At 39.4% G+C, this 15555-nt stretch overlaps 1 protein-coding gene across 2 annotated transcripts; it reads left to right on the forward strand.

The window, feature by feature from the left end:
- Nucleotides 1-1545: 1545 nt before the first annotated feature.
- Nucleotides 1546-7174, forward strand: otpa (orthopedia homeobox a). Of its 2 annotated transcripts, none has more exons than XM_061061726.1 (3): nt 1546-1715; nt 2227-2687; nt 5833-7174. In XM_061061726.1, exons 1-3 carry the CDS (start codon nt 1679-1681, stop codon nt 6343-6345), a joined length of 1011 nt encoding a protein of 336 aa, XP_060917709.1. In that variant the 5' UTR covers nt 1546-1678; the 3' UTR covers nt 6346-7174. The 2 variants fall into 2 exon arrangements, with proteins under 2 accessions (XP_060917709.1, XP_060917708.1); XM_061061725.1 differs by having other exon boundaries at nt 1547-1754.
- The last annotated feature ends 8381 nt before the right edge of the window (nt 7175-15555 follow it).

The raw sequence follows: 15555 nt of genomic DNA on the forward strand, positions 1-15555 counted from the left end.
GCTGTAAAACAGACGACGGTGCGAGGAGACATTAAATTCTTACAGAATAATTAGGACGAATACAGAAGGCGACACGGATGCGTAATAGCCAATAATGTCTTTATAATTGTGCAAAAAATAAATAACAACATGGCAACATTTTAGAATACATTTAAAGCGTTTAGCTCCATTTTTAAATAACTTAAAATTCAAACAAAAGTAAATCTGTTATGAGATTACCAGCAAAAAAAAGACATACATAATATCTCCAAGTGCGCGTCTTCTTTCTTCTCCTCCCTGGAAGAAAGACGCAAACCTAGATCTCCTCCTCTGCGCGCTACACTCTGCTCCATCTTTCCATCCCTGCCGGTCTGTCCGTGTCTGTGTCGACCAGATTGCAGACAAATAAAAGATGGACAGCAGCAATAGAAGCCTGAACGGATGAAGAAAAGAACCGAAACGAGCCCAGGGTTCACGCTCGGACGCCTCCTTTGTGCACACTTTTTTTTTTTACGCACAGAATAAATAAAAGCTGCTCCCTCAAAAAAACGTCCCGTCAGCTGTCTATAAAGCATGTCAGATTTTTTTTTTTTACATCCTTACATCTGTGTCAAGACTCGTGTGTGTGTGTATATGAAATGAACTAATCTAGCCTCATTTTTGATTTAAATTAAGAGCATTTGAGTTGATTTCTTTTTATGGTTTTGGCAAAAAAAAAAAAAAAAAAAAAAGCTTAATTGTGTATAAAAAAAAAGCTCCTTCTTAATAATCCAAACATGCTTTTGTGTTTCCACCCAGGTGTCAGGTTATTCACTGTGTCCCCCCCTTTATCAAAGGCGAGCTCGTGTTAAACTCCCTCCACTTTCCGCCGAATTAATTTGCTCACACATCATTTAAAACAAGTCCCTCCCTTCCTGACAGTCGGGCCTAAACACTAGTAAATTAGTACTAATTTATACTGATCTTACTCTGATATTTGCAATAAAGGCGTGTATGGATTCGGCGCTAATTACATAAAAGCCTAATGGCCTTGAAAATGAGTCTGGTTAGAATTATATAAAGTTTGTTGTTGGGCTGAGAGGGAAATCAGGGGGTATTAGAGGAGGTTCACTTGGTCTCCAGGAGGCATTAAAGAGGTCATAATGGAGATAAAAAATGCACTTAAAGTGACTGCACTTTTGCATTATGATTACACAGAGTTTATTGTGTGTTTTGTGTTAATGCAGCCATGTTTTTCCCCTTCTCTTCCTGTTGGAAAACAGCATGCACAATTAAACAAATATCTCGGTGATCCAACACTTCTTTGAACGGGTCGAAGCTTTCACACAGATATTAAATCAGGTTATTTTATTGGGTGTAATTTGGAGGAGAAATCAAAGCCAATTACAGGAATGAGGAGGAATGAACTTGTGGATGTGAGAGGATGGAGGAGGGTGAGGAGGGAGGGGAGGGGGGTTCTAAAGCTGACATACCTCAGGCTTCAGCTCTGATTGGTCCTCGTTTGGAGAAGCTCATGGGTTCATTCCGTTGTTAAGCGCCTCCCCATTTCTCTAAACTACATTATAATGCAACGAACCTCCCTTTTAACCACAAACCGAATTTGCTTTCATTTAGGCCATATATATTTCTTAAATAGGTTAAAGTCATAGAGATTTTTTATTTTTTGTGGGAATAGCACTTCGCCCTGGAGCGGTGCGCAATGCTATCTCACGCCGACCTCCTGGATGCTCGCCTCGGTGAGTTATCATCACCAAACTCCGGTCTTCAACTCTACTGTAAGCTGGAGGCGACTTCTAATCTTAAATCAAGCTGTGAAAATTGTCAATTTGCTTCTTAGATGGTCTTAATGTGACTGAAGTGAGCTAAACTCGCTTAATTCATTGGAAAAGTAATTATTATTATTATATTAACGCGTAATTTGATTTAACAATTTCCTAAGATATCGTTGGATCGAATTGAATTAAGAGTATTTAAGGAGCAGATTGGGTGTGTGTGCATGCTGTGCTTGTGTCTCTCTTTTAAAGAGCTGCAGGATTTTTTTAATTCAGCATTTGTGTTTTTTAATGCATGCGAAGCTTTTCTCCTGCAGAGAAACAAAAATCATGTTTCAGCTAATTCACAATGCTTGCCTGAAAATATTGCATGTGTACAGTTTTTAAAGATGATCTAACATGTCCCTTTTTTTTCTTCCTGCAGAGAAAATGTTTACTGTTTTATTCTCACCAGCTGTGCTTGTTGTGTGTGCAGGGATGAAGGATGCCGCGGCAGAGCTCCTGGGCCACAGGGAGGCTTTAAAGTGCAGACTGGGCGGAGGTGGACCTGACCCGGGCGGACACTCTGGGGAGCTCGGCCCTGGTCCGGACGGCGTAGAAGGAACCACGATGCTCCCCGGTGATGATATCAGCAGCGGCGGAGGAGGAGGAGGAGGAGGAGGTGGAGGAGGAGGAGGAGGAGGGGGATCCAACTCGGTGCAGGTTAACAGCAAAGAGCAGGAGAAGCAGCAGAACAACAACAACAACAACAACCAGAACCAGTCCGGAGGGCAGCAGAGCCAGAGCCAGAGCCAGAAACAGAAACGGCATCGGACCCGCTTCACGCCTGCGCAGCTCAACGAGCTGGAGAGGAGCTTCGCCAAAACGCACTACCCGGACATCTTCATGCGGGAGGAGCTGGCGCTGAGGATCGGCCTGACGGAGTCCAGAGTGCAGGTAGGAGGCTGGAGCAGAGTGTATATTTGACCCACATCGAGGGGGGTGAAACAGCGAGACGGTTCACATGCACAGAGGAAACACAAAGACCGAGGAAAGAATAACTTCAAATAGGAATTAAAAAATTGTCTTACCTTTTAAAAAAGGAGCAGTGATAAATAAAGAAAATAAAGTTAGACACAGTGGCATTAAAGAATGAATTATTGTCTATAGTGTGTTTTAATTGACATTAGCATTAACACCATTGGACCTACAACTTTTACGCACAAGAACAGACTTTAGTGAAATGCTAATTTAAAAACCTGACCACGTGAGAATTAGAAAAAGGGCCACAAAGAATAAAGAAAAGGAGCTTAAAAGTGACAGAGGAGGACAGATCAAATAAACTAGAGCTGTGCATTTTTACTTGTTACTTTCCACGTGTGTAATGCATCCTGATTTTTGTCAGGGAAATTGGTTCAACAAAATGTACTATTTATTTTTTTTCATGGATAGAATTGAAGATTTGATTTAATCAGACTGCGTGTAAAGTGCTAAAATGAGAGAGTTTGTTTCAGCTCCAACAGAGGAAGTAAATGTTATTTTTTTATTTTAACAACTTGGTTTAATATCATGTATTCAAGTAATGTCACAAATCTACGGCCATAGATATTTTTGTTTTTTTACAGTCTTCATTTATTTTCAGAAAATTTTAGAAATATTATAATTAAACTCTTATGCCACATTTTCTATCCACCGTCAATTGTTCCCTAAAAAAAAAATCCCCCAAAACAAACTAAAGAAAGTTGAAATTTGTGTTTGTGTCATGATTTGGTTTTGTATTTTGTATTTGAGTTTCCCCGTTTTATCCCAGTGTTGCTTGTTTCCCTTGTGTGTTAATGTTTCCTAGTGTTGATGGTTTCCTAGTTTTCCTAGTAGTTCCTAGTGAGGGCAATCAAGGCAGGGAGAAAACACAAGACCAGAAACACTGAGGACAAAACAAAAATAAATCAAGAAACACTGAAGACACACAGAACTCAAGATTCTAACAAAACACAGCAGAACACAGAGATACACGAGGATAATAAATGACAAAATAAAACAGAAAACACTGAAGACAAAACTAGGAAACCATCAACACTAGGAAACATTAACACACGAAGGAAACAAGCAACACTGGGATAAAACGGGGAAACTCAAATACAAAATACAAAAACAAATCATGACAGTTTGTGTATTATTATATGAGGTCATATTCTTTTTTTTTATATTCAGTGGCTTTGAAGCGTCACCCATGTTTATCTCACATGCTTCATCAGTGTAGGCTACAGTGTCCATCACAAATGTCTTCAACATAACAGGAGATATTATCACAGCCTGAGATACTTGGACTGAATATATATATTTGTATATCGACATAACATCTCGTTGGATTTATGTTACATTCTTCGAGGGTCTAATGTCTGCCTGCATCAGATCCGGTCCTCATCGTGTCTTCTTAATGACTCTAAAGGGATCCAAATGATGATCGCAGCTTTATTACCTCCTTTAAATCGCCTCTGATTGAACTGACTGAACTGATTTAACAACCCTGCCTTCTCTGTGAAACGTCGACTGTGTTTCTGTGGGTTATTCCTCTCGGTAATAACGCTGTCCTCACTGACCTCCACTCTGCACAAATATAACACATCATCCACACGAGGAAATATGGCCCACCGCCTTATTAACTACAGCAATGCAATAAAAAAAAACCTTATAATCATTATAACTATTATTATTGCTGTGATCCATTCTGTCTCTGTTTCCATAAAATAAGAATTAGTGAAGGGATCTGCTGTTATCATAGAGCTGGAATAAAAAGAGCAGGTCCAGGGTGAGCTTAGAGCCACGCGCCTGTCAGCTCCCTGCACGTCTTAATGCCGCACGCGCTGCTGAGGGTGCACTCTGTCTTTTTTTTTTTTTTTTTTTTTTTTTTTTTTTTAAACGGAATGAGAAATTGCATTTTCTTTCCTGTGAAGTGTAATGCATTTCAGGCCGGATTTCACGGCTGGATAACACGGAGGGAGGGGGGGGGAGAGAGGAGAGGGAGAGAGTGAGATTGTCCCGTTCTTATTACCGCGCGCCACTTTCTCAAGCAAATCTGCACATTAATCATAGAGGCACGCGCCAAACACACCTATACACAGAGCTCAAGGACTTCCGGCAAAACAATCTGTTTGTCACAGCATGAACGGGGGATCTTTATTATCCAAGTGCGGGCTTAAACGTGGCGCCTCTAAATGCAGGAATAAATAAAAAAAACAAACACATTTTGGTTCAAATGGTTAATTAATTAGTTCGTTATAATAAAACTGCTGTGAATTTATTAAAAATGCTGCATCTGTGAAAATTGTGAAAATTACACAAAAACCCCCCATGAGATCTGCGAATATATTTAAACATACAAATGATTTATTGAGGCAACGTTTCCTTAAATTCATCCTTTAATGTTCTTTTTTTTCTCATATTTGAATAAAAAAACAAAATAGTTCTGGGCTGTTTTGGTGTTCAATACCAAGATTGAGAGGAATTTAGTTATTGGCATTTTTTTTATTGAATTGTCTAAATTAACTGGCAAATTTTACACACAAAAAAGCAAATCTTTTTGTTTTTTTCCACTCACATTTTTTATTTTCATAATTTCGCCATTATAATAACAAACTTTGTGAAAAGTATTTTGATGTCACTGCTGGTGTTAAATCTAAAAGTTTAGATGTTAAAAGTCAAGTTACACAGAATAGTTATGATACACAACTTAAATAATGCACGTTTCATTTATTTTTAATATTTATTTTGCACAGAAATATAAATGCAAGGCACATAAAGGCAATATAAAAACACGAGTATTGGTGTGGTAGAAACCTGCAAATAGCTTACAACCTTACAACCTCAGACGACATTAAAGGTCATCTAACTAGATATTAGTTTCCACTTGTAAATTGCAGAACTGTTTCAACATTTCACGTTGTGTTGAGCTGATGATGTCATTTTAAAACAGATCAGGGTTTTCTGGAGCTGATAAATGTTTGTTGATCACAGACTGATGTCAGAACCTTTTTTGAAGCTCTGATAACTCGGCCTGTCAGAGATTAACAGTATCCTCCTCTCTCTCTCTCTCTGTCTGCAGGTTTGGTTTCAGAACCGACGCGCCAAATGGAAGAAGCGCAAGAAGACCACCAACGTGTTCCGGGCTCCGGGGACCCTCCTGCCGACGCACCACGGCCTGCCGCAGTTCCCCTCCGCGGCGGCGGCAGCAGCGGCCATGAACGACAGCCTCTGCTCCTTCCACGCCAACGACACCCGCTGGGCCACGGCGGGGATGTCCCAGCTGCAGCTCCCGCCGTCTCTGGGTCGCCAGCAGGCCATGGCGCAGTCCCTGTCCCAGTGCAGCCTCGGCGCCGGACCGCCGCAAAACATGGGTCTATCCAACATGTCGAACGGCTCCGGGCTGCAGTCTCACTCTCACCTCTACCAGCCCACGTTCCCCGGGATGGTCCCCGCGTCCCTGTCCGGCCCCAACAACGTGACCGGCTCGCCTCAGCTGTGTAGCTCCCCGGACAGTGACGTCTGGAGAGGGACAAGCATCGCGTCGCTGCGCCGCAAAGCGCTGGAGCACACAGTGTCCATGAGCTTCACTTAGTAACGAGATCATCTGCGTTTAGTTTTCTGTTCATCATATCCATAAACGGTGGAGAAACACAACCAGGATTCTTGTTCAACTCACACCTGGCGTTTTTTTCTCTCCTCTCTTCTAAATCCCAAAAACCAGAGGGACAACTGAAGCTACATGAAGCAAATGACTGGTTCTGTTTAAGCTCTTATTTATTATTTCGCATGTAGCATATAACAACTATTTATTTGTCTATTTAATTAAATTATTGGTTTGTTCTGTATTTATTCTTTTGGCACATGCAGCCCCTTAACGTGGCCGGGCTTCAGTGACTTTTGCTTGGTGACTGACTGTTGCTGTTTTTGAGGACAAATTCAGTGGAAATAAAGAAAAGAAAACAAGGTTACAGATCCCCCCCCCCCCTTTTTTTCACTCTGAAGGGGTCAAAGGGAAGCACAGAGAACATGCAGAAACATCCGAAACACCTGGAGGTTTAAACAAACATTAAAGATTCAGAGGAGGACGAGGACAACAAAGAAGAGGACTTGACTGCATGTGCGATCCAAGACGAGTTTAGATGAAAAAAAGAAAATAAGAGAAATACTTTAAATTAAGACCTGAAAAACTGACTTAACTATAATCTGTTCTATAGGATGTTTTGTGTAGAGGAAACACTCTTGTTCCCATTTTTGGTCAGTTTGTGGATTAAAAAAAAAAAAACCCTATGTTTTCAAGAATTCTGTCTGTGCTTATGATCAAATCTGACTTTTTAAATGTTTGAACCATTTTGTTTCATGGACATGTTTATAATATCGATTCAATGTAAATGATCAAATAAAAATCATTTTCAATTACGTCACATCATGAATCAAACCTCCTTTATTCCAGCTGTTTAAGGGCAGCCATTCAAAGCTTCTTCATCTGCTAAAGTTAAACTGTCATGAGAGTAGAAAAGCCCTGTTTTTAGCCACGAGACAATTCACATTAGAAAATGTTTTATTTGATGTCCTATGCGCACAAGATTCCTTTTCCCCAAATTTGCAGATGCATCCTTTTAGACGGGACAGATGATCGATGCGGGATAGAAAATCTAACATTATTCAATCCAGCTCCTGCATGTCCCCACTCCTCAATGTTGTCCATTTTAAAGTAAATCCCAAGTAATGACATCATCATGTGGTGACCTCATCAGATGAGTGAACTCATAGGCACAAATTGAAGTCATGAAAATCACAGTTTCTTTAAAGCAAAAAATCACAGAAGTACACAAAATGAAATTGAAGCAGTAAATAAATCTCCTCACGAGAAGGCGTTGGTCAGGAATGCAAACAACTGGGGAAATTTTGAGTTATGATTTACGTTCATAGTTTCATGCATCTTAACTCTTCTGTTCACCTCGATTCTAAAGGCAACATGATAATTTTACTCAGCTATATACAGTGCAGATTCACATTTTAAAGAGAAACAACAAAATGTGTTGAAAAGAGGAATATTATTGAACATTATCTCCAAGTTTGATGCACATTCACTTTTGAGTGCATGTAACATTAATGTAGTATTTTTTCATTAATACTTTTACACATTTCATCACTGCCTCCAGTTCTACAGTGCTCGTTTGAAACACTCGATCCTTTGTGAAAGTATAGCTGCAAGTTTCGCAGCTTTTGAATTCAGGAATTAATAATTATTCTGTAAATCACCAGACCAGTTCTATAAAAAAAAACCTTCATCATCAAATTGAAGATTTTTTTTTTACAGCCGGAGTGTCTGAATGAGAATATATGCAGGTCAACAAACCAAAACGCTCCAATCCCAAAATAATTTAGGCAAGATTAGAGCTGTCAAACTCAATCTCAGGGAGGATGAAACTGATAAATATCTCCAGGGCTGCAAGTGTTATTCTTTAATCTATGAAGCTTTGGCCTGAAAAAAGAAAGACAAAATAATGAACACAAACCTGCAAAATATGACGCCTCATAGAGATGAAAATTTGGCTGTTTATTTATAACATGTAGTCAACCAAAAACACGACTAGCTTTAAAGTTCTTATTCTGCCTCCCAGGCCTTTTTTATTTTTCCAACAGGAAAAGAGTTAATTTAAATCAAAATATCTTGATCACAGTAACAAACGATCTGATATATGAAGGTGGATTTAAACCTGAAAGCAGGTCTTTGGTGTCATGTCTTTGGCAAACTGAGTTCTCTTACTGTACAAAACTTTGGTGGCAAATGTGCCATAAAAAAGGTGGTAGTTACACACACATCACACAGACTGAGGGAGAAGAGGTGTTCACCTGCCATCATAGTGACTATCAGCCTGTTGGCGTTGAAATCTGGATGTGCATGAACTATAAGCAGAAACAGTAAAGCTGTGATAAACGACGGATAATCATTACAACAGTTGAAGTCAAACGATGATATTAGAATCAAAAACTGTATGATGATATAGGAAGGACTGATAATGTCATTCAAGGCAACACAACTCAACCATGTGCACAGCCCTAAGAGCGAACTTAACAGGTAGAAACATCGAGCAGAACCAGACTCATGCTGGACAGAAATCTGCTGAGTGTGTTGGGCCTGGAGAAAGAGAGATGGAGCGAGACAAACCAACAGAGAAACAACAATAAATGGTAAACGGACTTGAGCTTGTAAAGCGCTTTTCTAGTCTTCTGACTACTCAAAGCGCTTTTACCCCGCAGGTCACACCTACACATTCACACACTGATGGCAGAGGCTGCTGTAGTGAGACCATCAGAAGTAACTAATCCCATTCATACACATTCATACGCCGCAGACGAAGCAGCGGGAGCAATACAGGTTGTGTCTCGCCCGAGGACACATCGGACATGTGGCTGCAGGAGCTGGGGATCGAACCCTCGACCTTCTGGTTGAGAGACGACCGACTTTACCCACTGACAGCAACAGCCAGATTTATGGCTGCAGTTCCAGTTATAATGGTAAAAGTACATGCAGGTATTAGCAGGAACGAGAAAGTATGAAAATTGACTGATCTGTCTAATAATAAAATGAACAACCATTATGATAATAAAAGAGTGAGGACTCATCATGTTAACTTATGCAGCTCTAATATTGACATTCGAGGTATAGCGTCAGTAGCATTTTTTGTTTTAGTGTACAGGAAGGTTCCAAACACCGGCAGTTATCTTGTGCTAGCTCGCTAAATTAATGGCTTTTCCCATTTTTTTTCTGTATGGTGCCGATGAGCCCAGGAGGAGGGGCCCCGATTTGAATGCTGTGTTTACAAGCTGCACTGCTGACTCTACCTTTAACAGTTAAAATAAAAAAATGAACGCTGAATTAATAGATGTAGCAGTTGGAGTCAAGCGGGTCCAGCAGCAAGTCGTCTGCATAGAAACAATATTTGCCTCTCAGGTTTATTTTGTGAGCATATAAAAGGGTCTTGATCCCCATATTGGATTCCACGGCTCGACTGCTTCTATATGTAAAGTAATTAGCAAAAATGAGCATCAATGTTTGACTATTTTACATTTAAATTACTTCATGGGGTTAAAGTATGAAATGATCTCGTCTACTTGTACGCAGTATGTAAAGGTCGTCCATGATGTCTGTGTGTTTTTACAGAAACAGAAGAAGCGATCCGGAGGCAGTGAAGCACCAGGATGAAGATTTTTGTAGTCAAGCAACACATGTGAAATAATATTACATAAATGTAATAATTTGTTTCACTATCACCCGGGTTAATTAGTTTGTGGAAACGGGTAACCTATTTCTCATTGGGTAATTTGTCACACACTGACGAGGTAGCCAATCAGTGACCCTGCTGCTGGTGGGATCATTTCTCCCAGAATGCTGTGCAGCGAGTGTGTCGCGGAAAATGTGAGAGTGAGCCAATGTTTACCTCCTATTTATTCCACACAAATAAATGAAATCAGTCAATAAACCATCCAAGGGTGAATATGGCTCTCTCTCTCCTGGATTATGAATGAGAGCTCATTAATTTTCCTGCGTGTGTGTGTGTGTGTGTGTGTGTGAGAGAGAGTGTGTGTGTGTGTGCAAGAACAAGATGTGTGTGTGCATGTAAAGGTGTGCATGCATGTGTGTGTTTGTGGATAATGTGTTTTGTATGCTCATATTTGTGCTAACTAAAAGGTATGTTGGAATAAAATGATATGAATTATATTTTTGTATGAATATATATTGTGTATTATTCATGTGTATAAATATTCAATTGAAAGGGCCACCATTTTTGCAACATTTAAGGAAATACACTTCCTGGCTACCTAAGGAAAGTCTAATGAAAAGATTACCACTCACATATCTTTCCATTAAGTATGAAGCTAGTCGGTTAGCTTAGCTTAGCAAGACTTACATAGAAGAGAAACAGCTAACTAGGCTATGCCAAAAATAAAACCCAAGAAGGAACACATCTCTGGCTCACCCATGAATTATTTATATCCTTTATTTGGAGTATTTATTTTCCAGAAGCTAAGTTGTTTCTTACTTTAAAGACGGGAGAAAGACGGAAACAGCTATCTCGTCTCTGAAGCTAAGATTCTGGGATCTTGTGCATAACTCCCTAAAAACACAACTTTTCACAAAAGATTTATTTACAAATCAACACATAAATAAAAGTTTATTGTGAGCTCTAGAGGTGCTGGTCAGCAGATTTTGTAAATTTTTAAAAATAGAGCCAGGCTAGCCGTGCTGTTAGCTACTACTGCTGTCATTTTTGTTGGCTAATTGTGAAGCTGCAGCCAAAAATAGTTAGCGTAGCTTAGCATAAAGGAATCTAAAGGATGAGAGTGGAGAGAAGAGACACAGAAAGAAAGAAAAAACTGCCAAGTATGTTGAAGCATGCAAGTGTTATTTGAACACAGACTTTTACGTAGGAGCTAACCGCTTTTAGTCAGCGCTAACATTATCTCAGCACCAAAGCTAATGTCATTGTGTCTGAAATCATCGATATTCCCAGCACCTGAGCTGTACATGTTTTGCATTTTTTTTTATCCAACTATGTCTTTTGCAAAAAAAAGAAGTTGATCTTAATATTATGTTATTATCTATATAAGAAAAAACGAGTTATTTTGTTTTTAGGGGGATAAGGGATATCGCCTAGAGGCCTGGTGGGTTTCACATTTGAGTTATGAATCTAAATTCATGAGGAGTTTAATTTTATTTGACAGGCAGAATCACGGAGTATCTTGGAGATTGTTATGCCAGATGTTGGCGAGAAAATCCCATTTGAAGGTTTTTATTAATTTCGGTTAAAAAACGAGTCGGTCGGCCCCGTCGCTGTCTCGGCTCTCTCACCGACGACGGCTGATTGACACCTCGCTGCTCCCTCCATTTGTCATTGTTTGAAAAGGGTCTTAATTGTATTACATGCAAATGAAGAGATTTGATTTTTGCCCATTATCTATTCATAAGAGAAAATGAACAGAACATTAGCGGGTCACCAAATGAGGGAGGGAGGGAGGGAGAGGGAGGGAGGGGTGAGACAGACAGTTATGATGTGAGAGAGAGAGAGAGAGAGAGAGAGGGAGAGAGAGAGAGAGAGAGAGAGAGAGAGAGAGAGAGAGAGAGAGGGGGGGAGGATACGGAGTCAAAGAGAAACAACAGCTTTACATCACTGAGCTGTTTGTCTTCTAAGTTTTTTAATTTGTACAAAAGTAGTCCTCTCCTCCACATGTTTAAACTATGTGTGTGTGTGTGTGTGTGTGTGTGTGTGTGTGTGTGTGTGTGTGTGTAATAGGTCAGGGCTGATAATTAACCTATGATGACTGAAACACACCAATTACAGTCAGACTCATGTGACAAATCAAAGTGACAAGCTTGGATACACCCAGACATCCTCCCTGGTCAGATTTAAACCATGATCCTATTTGGATTACTATATTTATAAATATTTTAATCAACTCCTCACGCCCTTTGTTTTAATAAGTTCTTACAGTACATTTATCACAGAAGAGGAGTCAAGGGGTCACTGACAGAAATAACACTAAAAAGTTACGTGGATGTTTTTTTTTATCCTGACTACTGACAAAGCTCGTCGTGTTTCCCAAGATAACTAGAAAAATAAGTCACCAAAAATAGACTCACAATCACACGACAACCGGCGTTACCTAGAGATAAATAAGTAAAGATCTCCAAAAACTACGGCAAATGACAGAAAATTTATTAAATAAAATGTATGGATGCATTTACGCTCAGGTCCTCCGTTAAAAAAAAGAATTGGACAGGAAAGAAAAACAAATCATCCATCGTATTTAGTTGAAGGAAATGTTCACAATAATCTCGCTGCACAGCTTCCTAATACTGTAAGTTAAGGGTGAATTATAGGGTAACTGCTGATTTCATACAATATGATATAATACAATGCAGTACGATACGATGTGATACAGTACGGTACGATATGATACCATACAATATAATAGGATAAGATTAATTATGATATGATAAAATCGATTCAATACAATTTGATACAGATTCATTAAAATGCCATACGATATGATATGATGCGATATGATGTAATGCATGGTGCACGATAATGATGATATTACAATACAGGGATTCTGTGATAGGGAATTATTGCAAGACAATCATATCATGAAACATCAAGTTATCTGATTAAAGGGAAAACACAAAATGCCCTTTAAAAAAAAAAAGTAAAGTGCAGGATCAATGTATTTATTCCCTGAAATATGGTTTCTGTTTCCTCTCTCAACATGCGTCATTCTTTAACATCTCTTCACCACGGTTTTCTTCTTCTTCTGTTTTCCCACTATAAACATATTCCTTGTGCTAAATAACTCGCCCGTGTTACCCTCAGTCATGTCGTAAGAGTAGTGACGCAGCGAGTTAAGAGGAGAGACATCTGTTAAGAGCGCTGCATTCTTTCTTAATTTAAATATAAATATTTGACACTAGTGTTTTCAATAGAAAATAATCACAAGTCAGGTCGAGGATATATTGCCATATCAGCATTTTTGTTCCACTCCCACTGCTATTAAACCCATATAAATGATACCAATAATGCACCGCTATTTTAGAGTTTATTATGAGACTTTTCATCGGACTGCAAAGAAACAGAAATTGTAGATAAATCCTGAGTGTCATTGATTGGGGTCTGAAGGCATTGTGTTGAGGACTGAGTGAAGCAGAGGCCACAGGAGGTAAAGCAGGACACAGTGAAAGCCTGATGAAGAGGGACAGTGAAGTGTGTTGGTCAAGAATGAGACTCTCTCTGCTACAAGACGCCTCCCGCGCAGCGAGAGAGGGGGCCTGTTATTGAATACTGTTGTTGGTTCTATTGTTAAATTACGGCTTAATTCCTTTTCCATCATCATAACCATTTGTTTTCCTTACGGGGAGGAGATAGCGGGGATGAGATCGGGCTCTATGGAGGAGGGAGAAGAAGAAGAAGAAGAAGAAGAAGAAGAAAGAGCAGGCGGAGTTGTTTCTGTGCTCTGACTCTGGTGTTTATGTGAGGAGTATTTATGGCGGCCATCACATCATGACTTCCCCTCTCAGCTGATTCCTGCCATTGGTCAAATTTGACACGTCGTCTCCACCAGACTGAGGCTGCTGCAGTCAGAAACAAGCTCCTGTTTCTCCTGTTTCTCCAAGATAAACACATGAGACTTGACTTTTCTGTTTATCTCTTTTTTTTTTAAATACTCTCTTTTTAATTTAACCCCATCTTTACATGATGATACCTTTTGAAAAATTCAGCTTTTCTCCTTAGAAGGGGTTATGAAATTGGTACAAATACTTATATTATCCAGAGGATGAATCATAGTTTCTTTGCTGATCTTTTACTTTACGTCTAAAGCAATAATCAGGTCCACGTTTTATCTTTTCCATATGTTTGTTTACACACAAGAACCTGACAAACACATTACATTCCCATTAGCATTTGAGTGTGTTTAGTGCTAATATATGCTAAATGTTAGAATACTTATACACACAAAACTAAATCAATGAATCTGCACACTCAACCCTATTAGAATAAGCATGTTGGCCACATAAATAGCATGCTGGTGTTAGTACTGCTCTGTGCTTACAGCCTCACTGGCAGTCTTTGCTTTTCTATCACATGCTTTTACATCTTTTAAATATTTATACAGCCAACTGTTTCAAAGCACTTCTCCTCTGTGTACGTGTTTGACCCATTCATTCAGCTGTCTGACACATAGTTAAACAAACAGAGCATCACCCATCGCCAAATCTAAAACCCATTCAGTGCACCTCAACCAATCCCTCTCCCTAACCCTCCTCCTCTCTTCAGCTGCCCTTGAGCTTTTCTATTACCGCATGGAAAGCACCTCGCAGCCCCTGACAAGCGCGGCGGATCGACACTAAATCAGAAATCAGTGCCAGCCGCAGATCTGAGCCACCATGAAGGTCACAGGCCCCTACACTGCGTGTCGTCTCAATCGGAGGAGCAGCAGTAGACACAGCTAGGGTGATGTGTGACTGTGTGTGTATCTGTGTGTGTTAACAAGGGAGACGCTGAGAAGAGGAGAATAAGAAACAGGGGGAAAATATGGAAGCAAAAAATGAAAGTAGAAGTCAAAAGAAGGATGTGAGACATAAGGGGAAATAAGAAAAATGTAGTTCAGAGAGGGTTGGAAGTAGAACAGAAAATACAAAAAAAATTACAATTCATCTTTCAAGAATTGTACTCCCAATCATATAAATGAGGGGGAGACATTTGTGACTCTACTTGTTATCTCCAGACTAATGAAGGTTTGAACTTTCCTCTGATCTCATGGGATTGTTACACACTGCCATCTAGCTGTAATAAGGAGTATGACACTATTTAAACACAGGATACAAAGTGCTATGTATGCACTATGACTGTGTGATTGTAAAATAACTTCCCCCTCCTTTAAAAATTAAAATAAAGTTTAGTTTGTTGACACTGTATTTGGATGTTTAAGCTTCACTGTGCACATTGGTGTTTGTGTAGAGTTTGACACAGAGATACATTTTTTACACATTGATTTGCTGAACAAACTCACTTAAAATATTTCTATCATTGTCCAATATTCAATATAAGCTCGTGTTTTTCTGTCACTGTGATATCAGATACATTTGTGTGTAAATCCTGTAGGCTACACATCTGACTAACAAATGTCTTTTGGACTTCTTTTTTGTCAGTGAAAACATTACCAAAGCTTGAATTTTACATAATGTCGAGAGAACAATAAAAACAAACAAATGACAAAGAAAAAATAAATAAATGTTTCACTA

Source organism: Labrus mixtus, chromosome 17 (assembly GCF_963584025.1).
Source record: "Labrus mixtus chromosome 17, fLabMix1.1, whole genome shotgun sequence".
Taxonomy (NCBI): Eukaryota; Metazoa; Chordata; class Actinopteri; order Labriformes; family Labridae; genus Labrus; species Labrus mixtus.

Excerpts from the sequence above, each read along its gene's own strand:
- otpa (XM_061061725.1), top strand. The coding sequence starts at position 1,679 with ATGCTATCTCACGCCGACCTCCTGGATGCTCGCCTCGGTGAGTTATCA. Across the intron at positions 1,755-2,226 it reads CTCCGGTCTTCAACTCTACT|GGATGAAGGATGCCGCGGCA; the intron begins GTAAGCTGGAGG and ends TTGTGTGTGCAG. Across the intron at positions 2,688-5,832 it reads TGACGGAGTCCAGAGTGCAG|GTTTGGTTTCAGAACCGACG; the intron begins GTAGGAGGCTGG and ends CTCTGTCTGCAG.